Source organism: Phyllobates terribilis, unplaced genomic scaffold (assembly GCF_046119375.1).
Source record: "Phyllobates terribilis strain yellow unplaced genomic scaffold, ASM4611937v1 Scaffold_82__1_contigs__length_6685932, whole genome shotgun sequence".
NCBI lineage: Eukaryota > Metazoa > Chordata > Amphibia > Anura > Dendrobatidae > Phyllobates > Phyllobates terribilis.
Genome location: NW_027362842.1, coordinates 246,603 through 262,109, shown reverse-complemented (window position 1 = coordinate 262,109; position 15,507 = coordinate 246,603). Strand labels below are relative to the sequence as shown.

At 44.7% G+C, this 15,507-nt stretch overlaps 1 protein-coding gene across 1 annotated transcript; it reads left to right on the top strand.

Annotated features, from left to right (window-relative positions):
- The first annotated feature begins 10,300 nt into the window (after window positions 1–10,300).
- Window positions 10,301–14,493, top strand: LOC141197267 (vomeronasal type-2 receptor 26-like). The gene is made up of 2 exons (XM_073662654.1): window positions 10,301–10,676; window positions 13,592–14,493. Exons 1-2 carry the CDS (start codon window positions 10,301–10,303, stop codon window positions 14,491–14,493), a joined length of 1,278 nt encoding a protein of 425 aa, XP_073518755.1.
- Window positions 14,494–15,507: the final 1,014 nt, after the last annotated feature.

The following is a 15,507-nucleotide window of genomic DNA, read 5'->3' as shown; positions in this document are numbered from 1 at the left end:
TGGTTAACTCCCGGACGCATGAACTACTCTGGCAAGTAGTGGTGCCACGAAGAGACGCAGCCATGGTGATGGAGGCATACCACGACGGAGCTGGACACTTCGGGTGGAAGAAGCTGGAGTTCCTGCTGCGCGAGCGATTCCACTGGGTAGGCATGAGGGGAACCATTGAGAAGTGGTGCAGAGACTGTGGCCCGTGCAACCTAAGAAGGAAGGACCGTGCCAGCCAGAAGACTCCCCTGCAGTCAATCGTCACCCGGCAGCCGTTGGAACTGGTAGCCTTGGATCATGTAAAACTGACCCCAAGCAGAAGTGGCTACGTCTACGCACTAACCATCGTGGATCACTACTCCCGGTTCCTGGTTGTCGTCCCCGTCAAGGACTTAACAGCTCGAACAGCAGCGAGAGCCTTCCAGCAGCATTTCTGCCGTCCACACGGGTACCCGGACCAAGTGTTGACAGACCAGGGACCTGCCTTTGAAGCGGAGGTCTTCCAAGAATTCTGCACTCTGTATGGCTGCCGGAAGATAAGGACGACACCCTATCATCCGCAAACTAATGGACTTTGTGAGAAAATGAACCAGGTGGTAATGGATCTTCTGAAAACGTTGCCCCTGGAAGAACGCAGTCTGTGGCCTGAGAAGCTGCCCGATCTGGTGGACCTATACAACCACATCCCGGTAGGTTCCACCAACTGTACCCCGGCTTACCTAATGAGGGCAAGACCTGGTAAGTTACCTGTTGACCTGGAAATGGGAGTCCTGACACCCGAGGACACTTCACCAGAAGCAGACTGGGACACAGAGAGGCAGCAGCAGTACCGGAGAGTACAGGAGAGCGTGGAGCGAAGTCTCTGTCAGGCTAGGGAAAGACAAGAGAAAACTTACAACCAGTATGCTCCCGCTGTTCCCCTGGTACCCGGAGAGCAGGTCTTGAAGAGGAAGAGACGGCTCCACAAGTTGGACGACCAGTGGGAGAAGGACCCGTACACCGTACTGCCCTCAAGCCACGAGAACCCGAAGGTTTGTACCATCAGTAAAGACGGAGGGGAAACTACAGCCATTGTATCCCGGGACCACCTGAAGAAGTGTCCCGAACAACTGAGGAACCCTGAAGAGGAACAAGAAGACCATCGACCCGTAGAGGAAAGGGAAGATATGGTTAGTACTGTGCTCGGGGACTTCCCTCGGTCTTGGACTCAAGTCGATGGTGCAGTTGTGGTACCCGTACTCACCTTCCTCCAACCAGCATCCCAAGCACCTACGGAGCAACAGGTAGAGCTGGAAGAACAGCCGGTCCAGGAGGCAGAAGACCCCACACCCGCAGACCAGGAGGATCAACCCTCTGCTTGCAGTGAGCCTGCCATATCCCTAGTGAGCCAAAGAGCCGGTAGACAGCTGCCCAGTTTACCCTTGACAGCTCCTACACCCTGTAGTTCAGGGCTAGACAGTCAGCTCCGTAGGTCCACTAGGGCCACTAGAGGCCAGTTACCCGCACGCTGGAGGATTTAAAGTGTATAAATTGTTTTATTTATGTTTACCTGTGTATTGTTGCTTGTGTATAATTTTGTGTTTCTAGTTATTTTTAGGAATCCTTGGTGGATCTACCGGGAATCCTTGTACAATTAGTTGGAGCGTAACCCAGGATGGACTAGAGACTGTTAAGGACTCGGGGTAGGACAGACCCCTACCTGGTTACGTCTCCCTGTTTTGGTGAAATGGACACCTTTGTTTCTTCAAAGACTGCACCCGGTTACGGACATGCCGTGACCACCTTTATGTGTTTCTTTATTGTATTGTTATTGTTATATCTTGTTATGTTTTTCTAAAATATGTTTAGTCCCGGAGTACTAAATTTCACTAGGGGGGAATGTGGCACCCCAGGGGTCTGGTTTCCACAGTAACAAGCAATGTTATGTCTGAGAGCAGGTGGGAGGTCTCTTGGCCAGGGATCCTGTGCATGCCACACCTCCTGCCCAGTCTTGGGAGGGGAAGACCTTCCCCTATATAAACCCGGGGCTGAAGCAGGGTTAGTCAGTCAAGGAGAGTAGAGACAAGAAACAGTCAAAGGAAGAAACAGCAGAAGCTCAGTGGGAGCAATACTACTACAAGTCAGGGGCTGGCAGCTGCAGAGCTCGCCCTGACTGAGAAGCTTTCTTACCGGACCCGGCGTCCGAGGCTGTGGGGACTAACTCTTACCCAGCAGCAGAAGCCGACCGGCAGGGGATTTCAGGTCCTCAGGCCCAGAAACCCGAAGGCACGGTCACACGCGTGGGACCAGCAGCGCCATCGTGGAGCGGAAGCCATTAGAAGGCCCCGAGTCACCGGCCATACGGGTGAGCACCACACGGTACACTCAGGGACGTGGGCTACTTATATCCGCTTCTAGCAAGGTAGCCAGAAGAGTACAGTCAGTTTGGGAGGCCTACAACTCCGCCTGGCCAGGGGAGATCCCATCTGCTCAAGGACTGACCAGGCCCCGTTCGCTAGCAAGTACTCCGGGAGGGTCTATCGTTGTTACCAGTAAAGACCCTGAATTACACCGCACCGTCTCTGAGTGGTTCCTGCTACCCTCATCTTCCACGTCGGCTGCCCTGAGGCCATACCCCTCCTGTTGGGGGTTATACTATCACGCTGCACAATTCTACACCGGCCTCAGCGGTCTGCCCTGCAGCGGCAGCTCCATAGCTGCAAATCAACGGGTGGCGTAGTCGACACTCAAATAACATCTATCAAGACTGCCACACACTGAGTTGACTCCCTGGGCACGGACCGGGTCCCCGCCACTCGGAGACTACAACCCTCATCTGATCCGGTTCCAGGTAAGCCCCCGTGCGCGAGACGCTGCGCGACACAGCAGGCCCAGGGGCGCGTCATTAGACCCTCACTAAACGATTAGCTTTCAAATCTCGAGGTGGGACCCAGGATTTTCCTCTGGTCCGCATCCCCTTCAGTGGATGAGGTATTGGAAAGAATTTCGGACCCTACAAGAATCCACAACCCTCTGAACCTTGTACTCCAGCCACCGTCGACTGAAACCAGAGGAGGTGGGAATGAGGGAGACAATGCCGATGGGAAAAACTTCTTTAATAGGGATTTATGAACACATTAGAGATGTGAAGGGATGGAGGAAGCTTTAATCTGAATGGCACCGGATTGACCACCTATAGGATCTCATATGGATCAATAAACTTTGGACCCAACTTCGCCGATGGCACTTTAAGTTTAATGCTCCTAGACGACAACCAAACCTTACCCTATTCTTTAAAACAGGACCCACTGAACGTCTTCTATCGTCCTTCCATTTCTGGCGAATCTGAGCAATACCAATATTTTTTTGAACCTCCCTCCAGACATCCTTTAAAATTTGCTCCAAAGATTGATTTGTCCTTTTAATATGACTGTTGCTTTCAGGGTGCTAAGCAGATGAAAATGACAAGTCAATCCCGAGTTTACAACAAAACACTCTCCAGAATTTAGAGACAAATTACACTCCCCTATCAGACACAATGTTAAGAGGGATCCCATGTAACCTTACAACATGAGAAATAAACAACCTGGAGAGTGTCTCTACATTGGGTAATCCTGAAAAAAGAATAAAATGAGATTATTTGCAGAATCGGTCATCTACCACCCAGATAGTTTTCCTACCAGACAGAGGCAAATCCGTGATGAAATTCATGGACAAGTGAGTCCATGGTCTTTCTGGAATTGGTAATGAAGTCATTTCCCCGGCCCGGCCGTCCATGACTGACTTTAGTGCAGACTTCACAAACAGATACAAAATCTTTGATATCATTATGCATGGATGGCCACCAAAAAAGTCTGGCAATGGCTTTCCGTGTAGCAGTAACCCCAGGATGACCACTCAAGATGGAATCATGAAATTCCTGTAACACATGCAATCTTAAGTACATAGGCACAAATAATTTAGATCCTGGGGTAGTGGAAGGAACCAACGACTGAACTTTATGGATCTCCTCCTCCAATTCCGAGGTTACCATAGAAACCACAGTACTCTGAGGAATAATGGAGGATGGAGGTTCTGGAGGAGAAACTGAATTGAGACTACGAGATAATGCGTCAGTTTTCTCATTCTTGGACCCCGGCCTGAATGTACTCGAAAAATTAAACCTAGAGAAAAACAAGGACCACCTGGCCTGTCTAGGAGTTAACCTTTTAATTGATTCAATGGAAGCTAGATTCTTGTGATCAGTGACCACAGTAAATGGCTGAACCGCCCCTCCAAAAAATTTCTCCATTCTTCAAAGGCCAATTTGACAGCAAGTAACTCACGATTCCCAACGTCATAATTTCTTTCCACTGGCGAAAATTTTTTAGACAAAAAAGCACATGGACATTACCTGACATTGCTGACACGTATACTGCCTTTTATTCCTCATTATATTCGGTAGACTCTAGCAATCCCAAAACACAAAATGCAGACTTTAAGTCCTGTATTCAGACTTACATTAGAGAGTCTGGACTACCCACTTTGTCGGAAGTGAATACAGAAGCCTTGGGACTGCCGTTTAGTGAGGAGGAGTTAAGGGTGGCTACTAAAGAGTCTAAATCCAGGAAAGCCCCGGGGTCCTGATGCTTTCTATTTGTACTACTATAGACATTTCCTGGTGCCCCTAGCCCCTCATATGTTATCCAACTTTAATGCTGTCTCTAAAAGCTCCTCCTTTCCGAAAGACTCCTTGAGAGCACACATCTCTGTTATCCGTGAAGAATGGAAAGATCCTTCCCAGTGTGCAAGATATAGACCAATCTCTCTCCTTAATGTGGAAATTAAATTATTTACAAAAATTATTGCGTCTAGATTATCCCCCTTAATTACGGATATCATTCACTCAGACAAAGCGGGTTTCATGAGGTGGAGAGAGGCTAGGGACAGCACCACAAAGGCATGGAACATTATACATATAGCTAGAATAAAGTCCAAACCTCTTATGTTACTACAGAGAAAGGCCTTTGATGGGGTGAACCGGTCGTTCATGGATGAGACACTTTGTGGAATAGGCATAAAGTCTACTATGTTAAGATGTATTTCTGCCCTATATACTATGCCCACCACCAGAGTGAAAGTAAATGGAGTTCTGTCACAGGACTTCAGCTTATGCAATGGCCAGGGGTGCTCGCTCCTTTAATTTTTATACTTACTATGGAGCTTTTTCTTCGAAGAGTTCGAACTAACACTAACATTATGGGACCTACCATTCACGGTGCTCCTATCAGATGAACTGCTTTTTTTCATTAACAACCCGGTCATTTCTTTGCCGAGCCGGATGGCAGAATTCTATTTATACAATGGCTTATCGAATTTCCAAATCAATTTCTCCAAGTCGGAAATCCTGAATATTAATATCTCTTCGTCTTAGGTAGCACCTTTGAAAGAAACTATTAGCTTTAAGTGGGCTAATTCAACTTTAAAATATTTGGGAATCATCCTACCAAAAGACATAGATTTGACATACATGCTTAATTTCCCTAAATTACTACAATCGGTGAGCTAGAACTGCTCAAGGTGGACGAGAAATGCCTTTGCGTGGTTCGGGAGAAGTGCATTTTTCAAAATGAACATTTTAAACCGAATTATATATGTTATACAAGCTCTCCCTTATTAGGAATCCCTCGTCCTTCTTCAGGAGTTTAACATCAGTACAAAGTTTGTTTGGGCCGGCAAACCTCCTCGTATTAGAAGAACTATATTACATTGTTCCAAATCTTCAGGGGGTCCAAATTCAGATCTTACTATATTGCCTTCCACCTGTCTAGGATATTGGATTGGTGTAGAAATGGCCACCAAAAAGCATGGGTCAGTATTGAGCAAAGCTGTACAAATATCCCTCTCATATCAGTCCCTCAATTGGACTCTTCTTTACTCAAAACGCTTAAAACACATCCCACAATTGGGGCTATTCTGGCTTGCTGTTCCCTTCCTGTAATGCCTGACCACATCATACCACAATAATATTACATACTTTCCATTTTGGGCAATCCACTTTTCCCCCCGGGTCTCGATGATAGTGTTTTCCGAGTTTGGATAAATAGGGGCCATTTCGGAATTTGTCATTTTGTAGCAAGAGACTCTTGGTCTTTAAAGGACCATCTCCTTGGTATTTCTTCACCATCCACCCTGGATGAATGGAGAGTAGGTCAACTGTTACATTTTTTTCAGTAACTCCCTTCTAGAGCCTTCTTTAATAGTGAAAATATGACGTTCGTGACAGGTTGCTCAAGTGCAGGACCTCTGAGGCACACCTAGTCATTTTCATACTCTCTATTGCTTAACCCACCAAACCTCCCAGTTGGCAGGTTTCAGACACTGTGGGAAGGGGATTTAGGCCTCTCTCTCTCTCAAAAGACCAAATTTTTACTTTAACGCATAAAGCGTTGATTTGCTTTCATTTCCAGGAGGCCAGTTATAAATTGCTGTCTCGATGATATAGAGTCCCGTCTCGACTACACTCTATCTTCCTTGAGGCGAGTCCCATGTGTTAGAGATGTGGCAATGAGGAAGGAGATCTTCTACACACTTTTTGATCAAGCAAACGAATCACTTCATTTTGGGACAAAGTACAATCAGTGATACGAAAGTTCACTGACCTTGTGACTGACCTGACTCCTGAGCTTGTCCTCCATCATTGCGACATCCCACTAGAAACATACAGGTATTCTATGCTGAGACATCTAATTGTGATGGCTCGGGTGTGCGTTCCCCTGCTCTGGAAAAAAGATACAGCTTCAACAATCGCCCTTTGGTTTTCTAAAATAAATGAGGTGATGTTGATGGAGGAATTGACCGCTATAGCTAACAATTCCTACAACCGTTTTTAAAAAACTTGGTTTTATTGGATCGAGATTAGACATTCAGCCAAGTGCCGGGCATATTTCGAGGATCACTAAACAAAGGACCCTTAGTCTGAGTAACAACCCCCCCCCCACACACACACACAAACACTTCCCTTCTTCCCTGTCTTTCTTCCCCGGTGCTTTCTCTACTGCTTTCTTCTTTTCTTTCTCTTTATCTGATTTTCTCTTATCTAACATTTTATATTTAGTTGATGTTATAAAGAAACTTCATATTAGGTCATTTTACGACCTCAATGTCTAGATGTTATGTTATATTTTGTAAGATCACCTGTATGGACATTGTACTAAGTTACTGCAGTCATCTACGAATGTCGCACACTTAGTGTCTCAAATTTTGGTTGTTTCTTATGTAAATTAATAAAAAAAAACACACGGACGCAGCTTGGTCAGAGTTTTGTGCCCCTGTGATAAAACTGCTCCTACTCCGACCTCCGAATCATCCACCTCCACAATGAATGGTTCTTAGAGATTAGGTTGGTCAGAATGAGAGCAGACATGAAACACTATTTTAATTTTTCAAAAGCTCTGATAGCACCCGGTGACCACACCTTGAGATTTGCCCCCTTACGTTTAAGGTCAGTAAGAGGTTTAGAAATCTGAGAAAACCCTTGATAAATTTCCTATAATAGTTGGTGAATCCCAGAAAATGCTGCAAAGTCTTAAGATTACGAGGTTGAATCCAATCAGTTATGGCCTGTACCTTCCCAGGGTCCATCTTGCACCTTTCTGCTGACAGATAAACAACAAGAATGAAATTTCCTGAACAAAAAAAACACATTTCTCTAATTTACTCAAAAAAGTTTTCCCTTAATCTTGGTAACACAACACGGACATGTTCCTGGTGAGACTCCAAATCTGGTGAGAAAATTAGCATATCATCCAGGTAAATCACAACATATCTTCCAATGCAATCAGAGAAAATATAATTCATAAAATTTTGAAACACAGCAGGTGCATTGGATATCCAAATGGCATGACAAGGTTTTCAAACAGACCCTCAGACGTTAAAAATGCAGTTTTCCACTTATCGCCCTTCCGGATGCATATCAAATTGTAAGCCCCTGTAGGGGATCGGCCCTTACCGGACATTGAATACACTGTGACTTTAAAGCATCATGCTCCCCTCTCAGCTTTGCTGTTGGACTAGTCTCCTCCCCCTGCTGTTGTTGGTATGTGCTGGGAGAGAAAGGAGAACAAGGAAGTAGAGACCTCGTGTGGATGTGTGTGTGTCTGAGGTAACAGGGAGACGCTGTCAGCTTCCCTGATAAGTAGAGACTATAAAGATGACACTGTTAATCTTAGGAAAGAGAAGATTATGGACTATAGCAAGATTTGTTGTTTGGGACTGTGTCAAGGAGAAGAGCAATTTATCCTTTTCTTGAAGAACGTTTTCCCTAGAGACTGAAGACCTGAGATAACACACAACACAGCGTGTCAGCCATTTCTGTGAAAGTGCACTCCAATGCGGTCCAAAATTATTGCTTCCCAATCAACATATAACTACAATACTACTTTCAATTTACATCCACCACCAGCCGCAGGCTGATCAAATTATGTTTTTTTATATATTTTTTTTTATATTTCATCAGTTTTTATTCTAATATTTTATTGCACCTATCCCCTTATCAAATAGTACAAGTAGGCTACAAAGTGCAAATGCCAAATTTTCTACTGCAAATATGCTACAAAGTGTAAAAGATTTTAACTAGTGCAAATATGCTGCAAAGTGCAAATGCAAAGTTTTTAAATACCTCTTTTATGCCCCTATATACGAATCACCATTAATTAATTGTTCCATATGTGGATAAAGTGCTAATGCCCCTAGGGGTAAAGATCAGCACCACCACCCACTCTCTGATATTATATATTTGTAAGTACACCTTTATATTTATACCCATATCAATATAAATGTAGGAAATACTAAGTAAAGTCCCCAGTGTGACTATAGGATCATTAATTAATCCTTTATGGTTGAGAAGGAATTTAGCATTAGCACTTTATCCACATATGGAACAATTAATTAATGGTAATTTGTATATAGGGGCATAAAAGAGGTATTTAAAAACTTTGCATTTGCACTTTGTAGCATATTTGCACTAGAAAATTTGGCATTTGCACTTTGTAGCCTACTTGTACTATTTGATATGGAGATAGGTGCAATAAAATATTAGAATAAAAACTGATGAAATATAAATAAATATATATAAAAAAACATAATTTGACCAGCCTGCGGCTGGTGGTGGTTGTAAATTGAAGGTACCTGAATTTTATTTTAAATATATTTTAAAGTATTCTGAAATAAAAATATTTATTTTTAAAAAATTATGTTTTACTATTTTTGTATCTTCCTGCTCTTGAAATTGGTGCGATAGCACGCTGGTTTCTTATTGTAGTTATATTTCTGTGAAAGTGAAGCAAGATTTACCTGCCGGCTGGAAGAAAGAGAACCCGTATGCAAGGAAAAGACTCAAGTGAATTCATCCAGCTCTTTCCCACCAGGAACAAGCGGCGGCCGCCATCTGCGCCTGATATGTGCACGCGTGAGTGACCCATCAGCGTGAACTGTGTTAGGGTTTAGCGTAGTTTCCTGTAGCTAGGACGCTGTAGCAGCGGGGCACGAATAGCGGAAAGCTAGATAGGGGATTAGCTCCGAGTAGTTTGTGAAACTTGTTGTGCACTGTTTGTTCTGAGCTTTCGTTGCCATAGCTGGAGCATAGTTTGTGACTTTCTCCAGCTATATCATCCTATGTTCATGTTGGTAATATCATTATTGTAAATATTGTTATTTTCATCTCCCGACATATAATTCCTTTGTATATAATAAAGCCGGAGTTTTGTTGCAGTCTTCTCGTCTGCTGTGCCGTACTTGAATCTCCCTTGCGGTGCTCTTTGGACACTGCTACACCCTTCTAAGATGAAGTTTAGAGAACACCTTGAGCTCCAGAAGCTGGTTATAAAGGTCGGGGATGAGTGAAAAAGGGTAAGTAATTTTAACTGTGATTTTGTTTACTTCTCGGAAATTGAGGCAAGGATGGAGACCCTTTCGATAGAAAAATCTGGCAGCTACAGGATAGGAAGAAGGACGCATATGACCCTTCCGTAAACTTTCGTTAACATATTCTTTCATGGCGATCCGTTCAGGCCCAGTCAAATTGTAAAGACGAGCTTTAGGCAATTTGGCACTAGGAATAAGATCAATAGCACAGTCATAAGGATGATGGAGTGGTAGTATCTCTGCCTCTTTTTCAGAGAACACATCTCCGAAATCCATCAGGTACCTCGGAAGACCCTTCAGTCTAGCAAAGCATATTTGTACAGATTTTAGACATTTCTTGCAACAATTGGGGCTCCATTTCAAAATCTCCCTCTGACACCAATCGATAACAGGATTGTGAATCTGAAGCCATGGAAGACCCCAGATCTGAATGGGTCTTTCTAAACTAACAGTTCCTAACCCAAACTTCAGAACCAGTACCGAATCAATAAAGTTAGCAGCAGACCCACAGTCAATGGACGCCAATGTTTATAACCCCTGGTTCTTGAAGGATAACACCGTATTTATCAGTACTTTATCAGAGGAAGAAAAAAGGTACCTGGGAGTCTGGGTAACCTCCTTGGCCATCACCCAAACTCAGACGTTCCCCCGATGGCTTGCTAGCCTGAGGAAAAGTTGGGCAATTCTTGAGAAAATGTCCAGGGAGGCCACAATACAGACCGAGTCCGAGATCTTGCCTACAAATATCAAAAGACTGACTGTCACTCCCAAAACAGAAAACAGTTGTGTACAGGTGCTTACTAACAGTAACCATCTCCATATATAATTAACAAATAAAGTTGCCCTCTGTAGCTCTATAATATGCAAATATGAAATATGAAATTTGAATTACATTACTGCTCTAGAAAATAGGAATATTTCAGAATACTTGGCGCATAAATTGGCCGATTCATGTGATCTTGTCTTCGTCTTTTCTCCACAACGCGAAAACTGGCAACTCTAACCTCCAATGGCTCCACCTCCAGTAAATGGACCTGCTATGGGGAAGTATAACGGGCTGCATGCTGTTCATCACGTCTCTTATGGATTCTGCAGTCCCTTCGTATGGCCTGCTTCATGGCCTCCGCCAGAAAACATGGGGCGCCATGAAGGACCAGAGCGTCCTTAAAGGTTTCTGAAAGGCCTTTGTGGAACTGGTACCTGAGAGCTGCATCGTTCTACAGAACTGCAGTGGAGCACTACTTGAACTGAGTACAGTAGTCCTCAGCTGTGCAACACACCTGTGCCAGGTTCATGATCTTAGCCTCAGCGACCTGGATCCTGTCGGGTTCATCATATATTAGACCAAAATTGTCAAAGAAGGCGTCAACAGAAAATCCTTCTGGGGCTTGTGGGGACAAGGAAAATGTCCAGGTCTGAGGGCCTCCTCACAGTATGGACATGATTATTCCAATGCGCTGGAACTCCTCCCATGATGACCTGGGGCACAGGGAAAAAGTAAACTACAGCTCTCCCTGAAAACCATAAACTGGTCTTTCTCTCCCAAACATTTATCAGGGAGGACTATTATATGTTCGGGAGAGACCAACTATACATCAGAGGGTACTGAAGTCACAGCCACTACCGGCAGTGGAGGGCTATAGAAGGTATTCATCAAATTATCTGACCCTGCAACTGACATTGTGATGACTCCAGACTCGGGCATTCCTTAGCCAGATCCTGAGTCATCTGCGTCAAATTCGCCACCTGGTCACAGAGTGTGTAAACAGGTTCCATACTTGCGAAAAAGAAAAACGTATCGGCCAGACGTAATGTGACGTTGAGTCACTTTTCACGGCCAAGCCGTGAGACGGGATAGTCAAGGAGTCCAAAGTCAAAAAACAGGAGGGTGAATCATAAACAGAAGGAAGAGACAAAGGTCTGGTCAAGTAATGTTCCAAGGTCAGAATACCAGGAGGATAGCTGGTCAGAGCAGAAGGGGTTAAACAGACAGATGGTCAGAATGAGATCCAAGGTCAGGCAACGAAAGATCAATTCCCAGAACACAAGGCACAGAGAGACAAACCTCACACAGGCTGAATGTATGTCTGGCAGAGGTCTGGGAGTAATAGCCCAGTTTAGTAGCCTGGCAATCACCTAGGATAATGAACACCTGGAGATATCTAGCACCTACCAGTCTCAGATTGGACGGCCGATCTGTCACTCAATACACTGACAGCTCAGCACGCCCCTGCACCAGACTGGATGACTGAGTTGTCAGTAACTGCATCCCAGACACACTGATGGGTGGAACCATGACAATAATGTCCTGCAGGGCGCTTGTGAAGAAAATTCAAGATAATCCCCAGTAAATCACTGTGCACAGTTTGGCGGGGGTTATAGAGGTCTACATATGCAAATCTGAGACACTGCAGCTGAAAGGGAGGGGGCCTAGAGGCAGGGAGTGACAGTCCTTCCAGCAGCTGTGAGTGGCACAGGACGGCCCCTCCCCCGGTCTATGTGTTTCTTTGTGTACGACACTATAATTCAAAACCGAGTTATGGGAATACATCCCAGGATACACAAAATAGATTTTTGGAAACCCAAAAGAATGGGGAATGTCACCCTAGCTTTAAACACCATCCAGTGCGTAAGGAAAAGGGAGATACCCAACAAAGCCTTGCTGGGGCCCCTAGGACTCCAGTGTTTGGTATCCACGCATAGCAGGGGCTTGGCTGGATCTGATGACACCAGAACCGGCTCCCTAGGAGCATCCAGTAAGAACATGTAACCCATTGTAGTTTTTGGGAGTTTAGACCGGGGGTGGAGACTTGGGCTCAACCAGGGGGCAGTAGTGGGAGTGACCCAGAGAGTTTAACAGTCCCTGCTGCCAGAGCCCAGTGTCTTTTTCCTGAGGAGGTTGTGACGTCAAGTCATGTGGGAAAAGTCCTGAAACAAAGAGAGAGGGCCCCGTAAGCCTCCCATGTGGCAGCCCTTCCCCAGAAAGCCAGGTCGCCCATCTAACCGGTAATTGACTCATAATTACTGCTTTATATCTTATGGACCCAATACTATTGTGCTTGCAACTCTGACCATTCTGTATGTATAACCCTTGTGTATATAGTGTTTGTCTAGTGTGCCCTTAACGTGATTAAATATATAATTTAACCTTGCACTGTTCCTTTATCTCGATCCACAAACTCTAACGTCCGTTGTTCGGCCCATGAACATGCCATCAGGCGGGTTTCTAGCCCGATATAAGTCCGTTATATCAATAAAAACTGGTGGCATCTCTCCCAGGCCAACCAGGCTCTGCTTCACTGTAGCTAGTGAGGGAGCCTCTCAGCTTTTCAGGGGTGTGAGCGAGAGTGGTGTCACGTCAGTGATTGAGTGGGCCATCTCTTCTCACTCCCTGGTGCCTTCCTGTACCCGTGTGGACAGGGGGTGTCTGTGCAGAACTGTACCAATCTGACCTTGCGCATCCTTGAAGGAGTGCGGAATGTCACATTGGTGCAAAGGGCAGATCCGTACCACGTGCTTCGTCTGATGTAATTGTGACGTCAGGCGGGTGGCGGGGTGTGGATCCATAACAAGTGGTGGCAACAGTGGGATTCTGGGGGGCCCTCTTTAGCCATTTCTTCACAATGTTGGCAGTGGTGGGATTCTGCAGGGTCCCTCTGGTGCCATTTCTTCACAGCTCTGTAATCATGTATTATAAGTACTTTTCTTATATTATTTCCAGATAGTGAAATCTGCCACAAATGTCCTGATGAGAAATGGTCAAATGAAGCTAAAGACGCGTGTATTCCAAAAATAATGGAGTTTCTATCATATGAGCAGGATGTAATGGCAGCAGTTTTCTCCTCCATGTCTGGACTTTTTCTTATCATAACCCTCCTTGTAATAGGGATTTTCATTTTCTTCTCAGACACTCCTATAGTAAAAGCCAATAATCGGAACATCAGCTTCATTCTTCTTCTGTCCCTGAAGATGAGTTTATTTTGTGTGTTCCTGTTCATTGGTCGCCCCAATGACACAACTTGCATGGTACGACAAATCTCCATTGGAGTCACCTTCACTGTTGCGGTGTCTTCCATCCTGGCCAAGTCCATCATGGTTTCCATCGCTTTCAAAGCCACCAGACCTGGAAGCTCCTGGAGGAGATGGATGGGGATAACACTGCCCAATTCTGTAGTACTGATCTGCTCTTTTATTCAGTTTCTGAATGGCGTTATTTGGTTGTCTGTTTCTCCTCCATTTCAGGAGATGGACATGGACACTTATCCAGGGAAGATCATCATTCAATGTAATGAAGGTTCTGTCATGGCCTTTTACTTTATGTTGGGTTATATGGGGTTTCTAGCCGCTGTGAGCTTTGTTCTGGCTTTCATGGTGAGGACATTACCTGATATCTATAATGAGGCCAAGTACATCACCTTCAGCATGCTGGTCTTCTGCAGCGTCTGGATCTGTGCTATCCCAGCGTATCTGAGCAGTAAGGGGAAGAACATGGTCATGGTACAGATATTCTCTATATTGGCCTCACAGATTGGGATATTGGGCTGCATATTCTTCCCCAAATGCTACAATATTATCATGAGGCCAGAGATGAACAGTAGAAGACAATTCCTGGAGAAACATTAATTCATGTAATAATTATTCTTATTATTTATTATTATAGCGCCATTTATTCCATGGCGCTTTACATGTGATAGGGATATACAGTACAGACCAAAAGTTTGGATACACCTTCTCATTTAAAGAATTTTTCTGTATTTTCATGAGTATGAAAATTGTACATTCACACTGAAGGCATCAAAACTATGAATTAACACATGTGGAATTATATACTTAACAAAAAAGTGTGAATCAACTGAAAATATGTCTTATATTCTAGGTTCTTCAAAGTAGCCACCTTTTGCTTTGATGACTGCTTTGCACACTCTTGGCATTCTCTTGATGAGCTTCAAGAGGTAGTCACCGGAAATGGTCTTCCAACAATCTTGAAGGAGTTCCCAGAGATGCTTAGCACTTGTTGGCTCTTTTGCCTTCACTCTGCGGTCCAGCTCACACCAAACCATCTCGATTGGGTTCAGGTCTGGTGACTGTGGAGGCCAGGTCATCTGGCATAGCACCCTATCATTCTCCTTCTTGGTCAAATAGCCCTTACACAGCCTGGAGGTGTGTTTGGGGTCATTGTCCTGTTGAAAAATAAATGATGGTCCAACTAAACGCAAACCGGATGGAATAGCATGCCGCTGCAAGATGCTGTGGTAGCCATTCTGGTTTAGTATACCTTCAATTTTGAATAAATCCCCAACAGTGTCACCAGAAAAGCACCCCCACACCATCACACCTCCTCCTCTATGCTTCACGGTGGGAACCAGGCATGTAGAGTCCATCCGTTCACCTTTTCTGCGTCGCACAAAGACACGGTGGTTGGAACCAAAGATCTCAAATTTGGACTCATCAGACCAAAGTGCAGATTTCCACTGGTCTAATGTCCATTCCTTGTGTTCTTTGGCCCAAACAAGTCTCTTCTGCTTGTTGCCTGTCCTTAGCAGTGGTTTCCTAGCAGCTATTTTACCATGAAGGCCCGCTGCACAAAGTCTCCTCTTAACAGTTGTTGTAAAGATGTGTCTGCTGCTAGAACTCTGT

Bases quoted from the DNA above. Each gene is read 5' to 3' on its own strand.
- LOC141197267 (XM_073662654.1), top strand. From the start codon at position 10,301: ATGGGTCTTTCTAAACTAACAGTTCCTAACCCAAACTTCAGAACCAGT. The intron at 10,677-13,591 runs GTAACCATCTCC...TATTATTTCCAG, and splicing joins TGTACAGGTGCTTACTAACA to ATAGTGAAATCTGCCACAAA.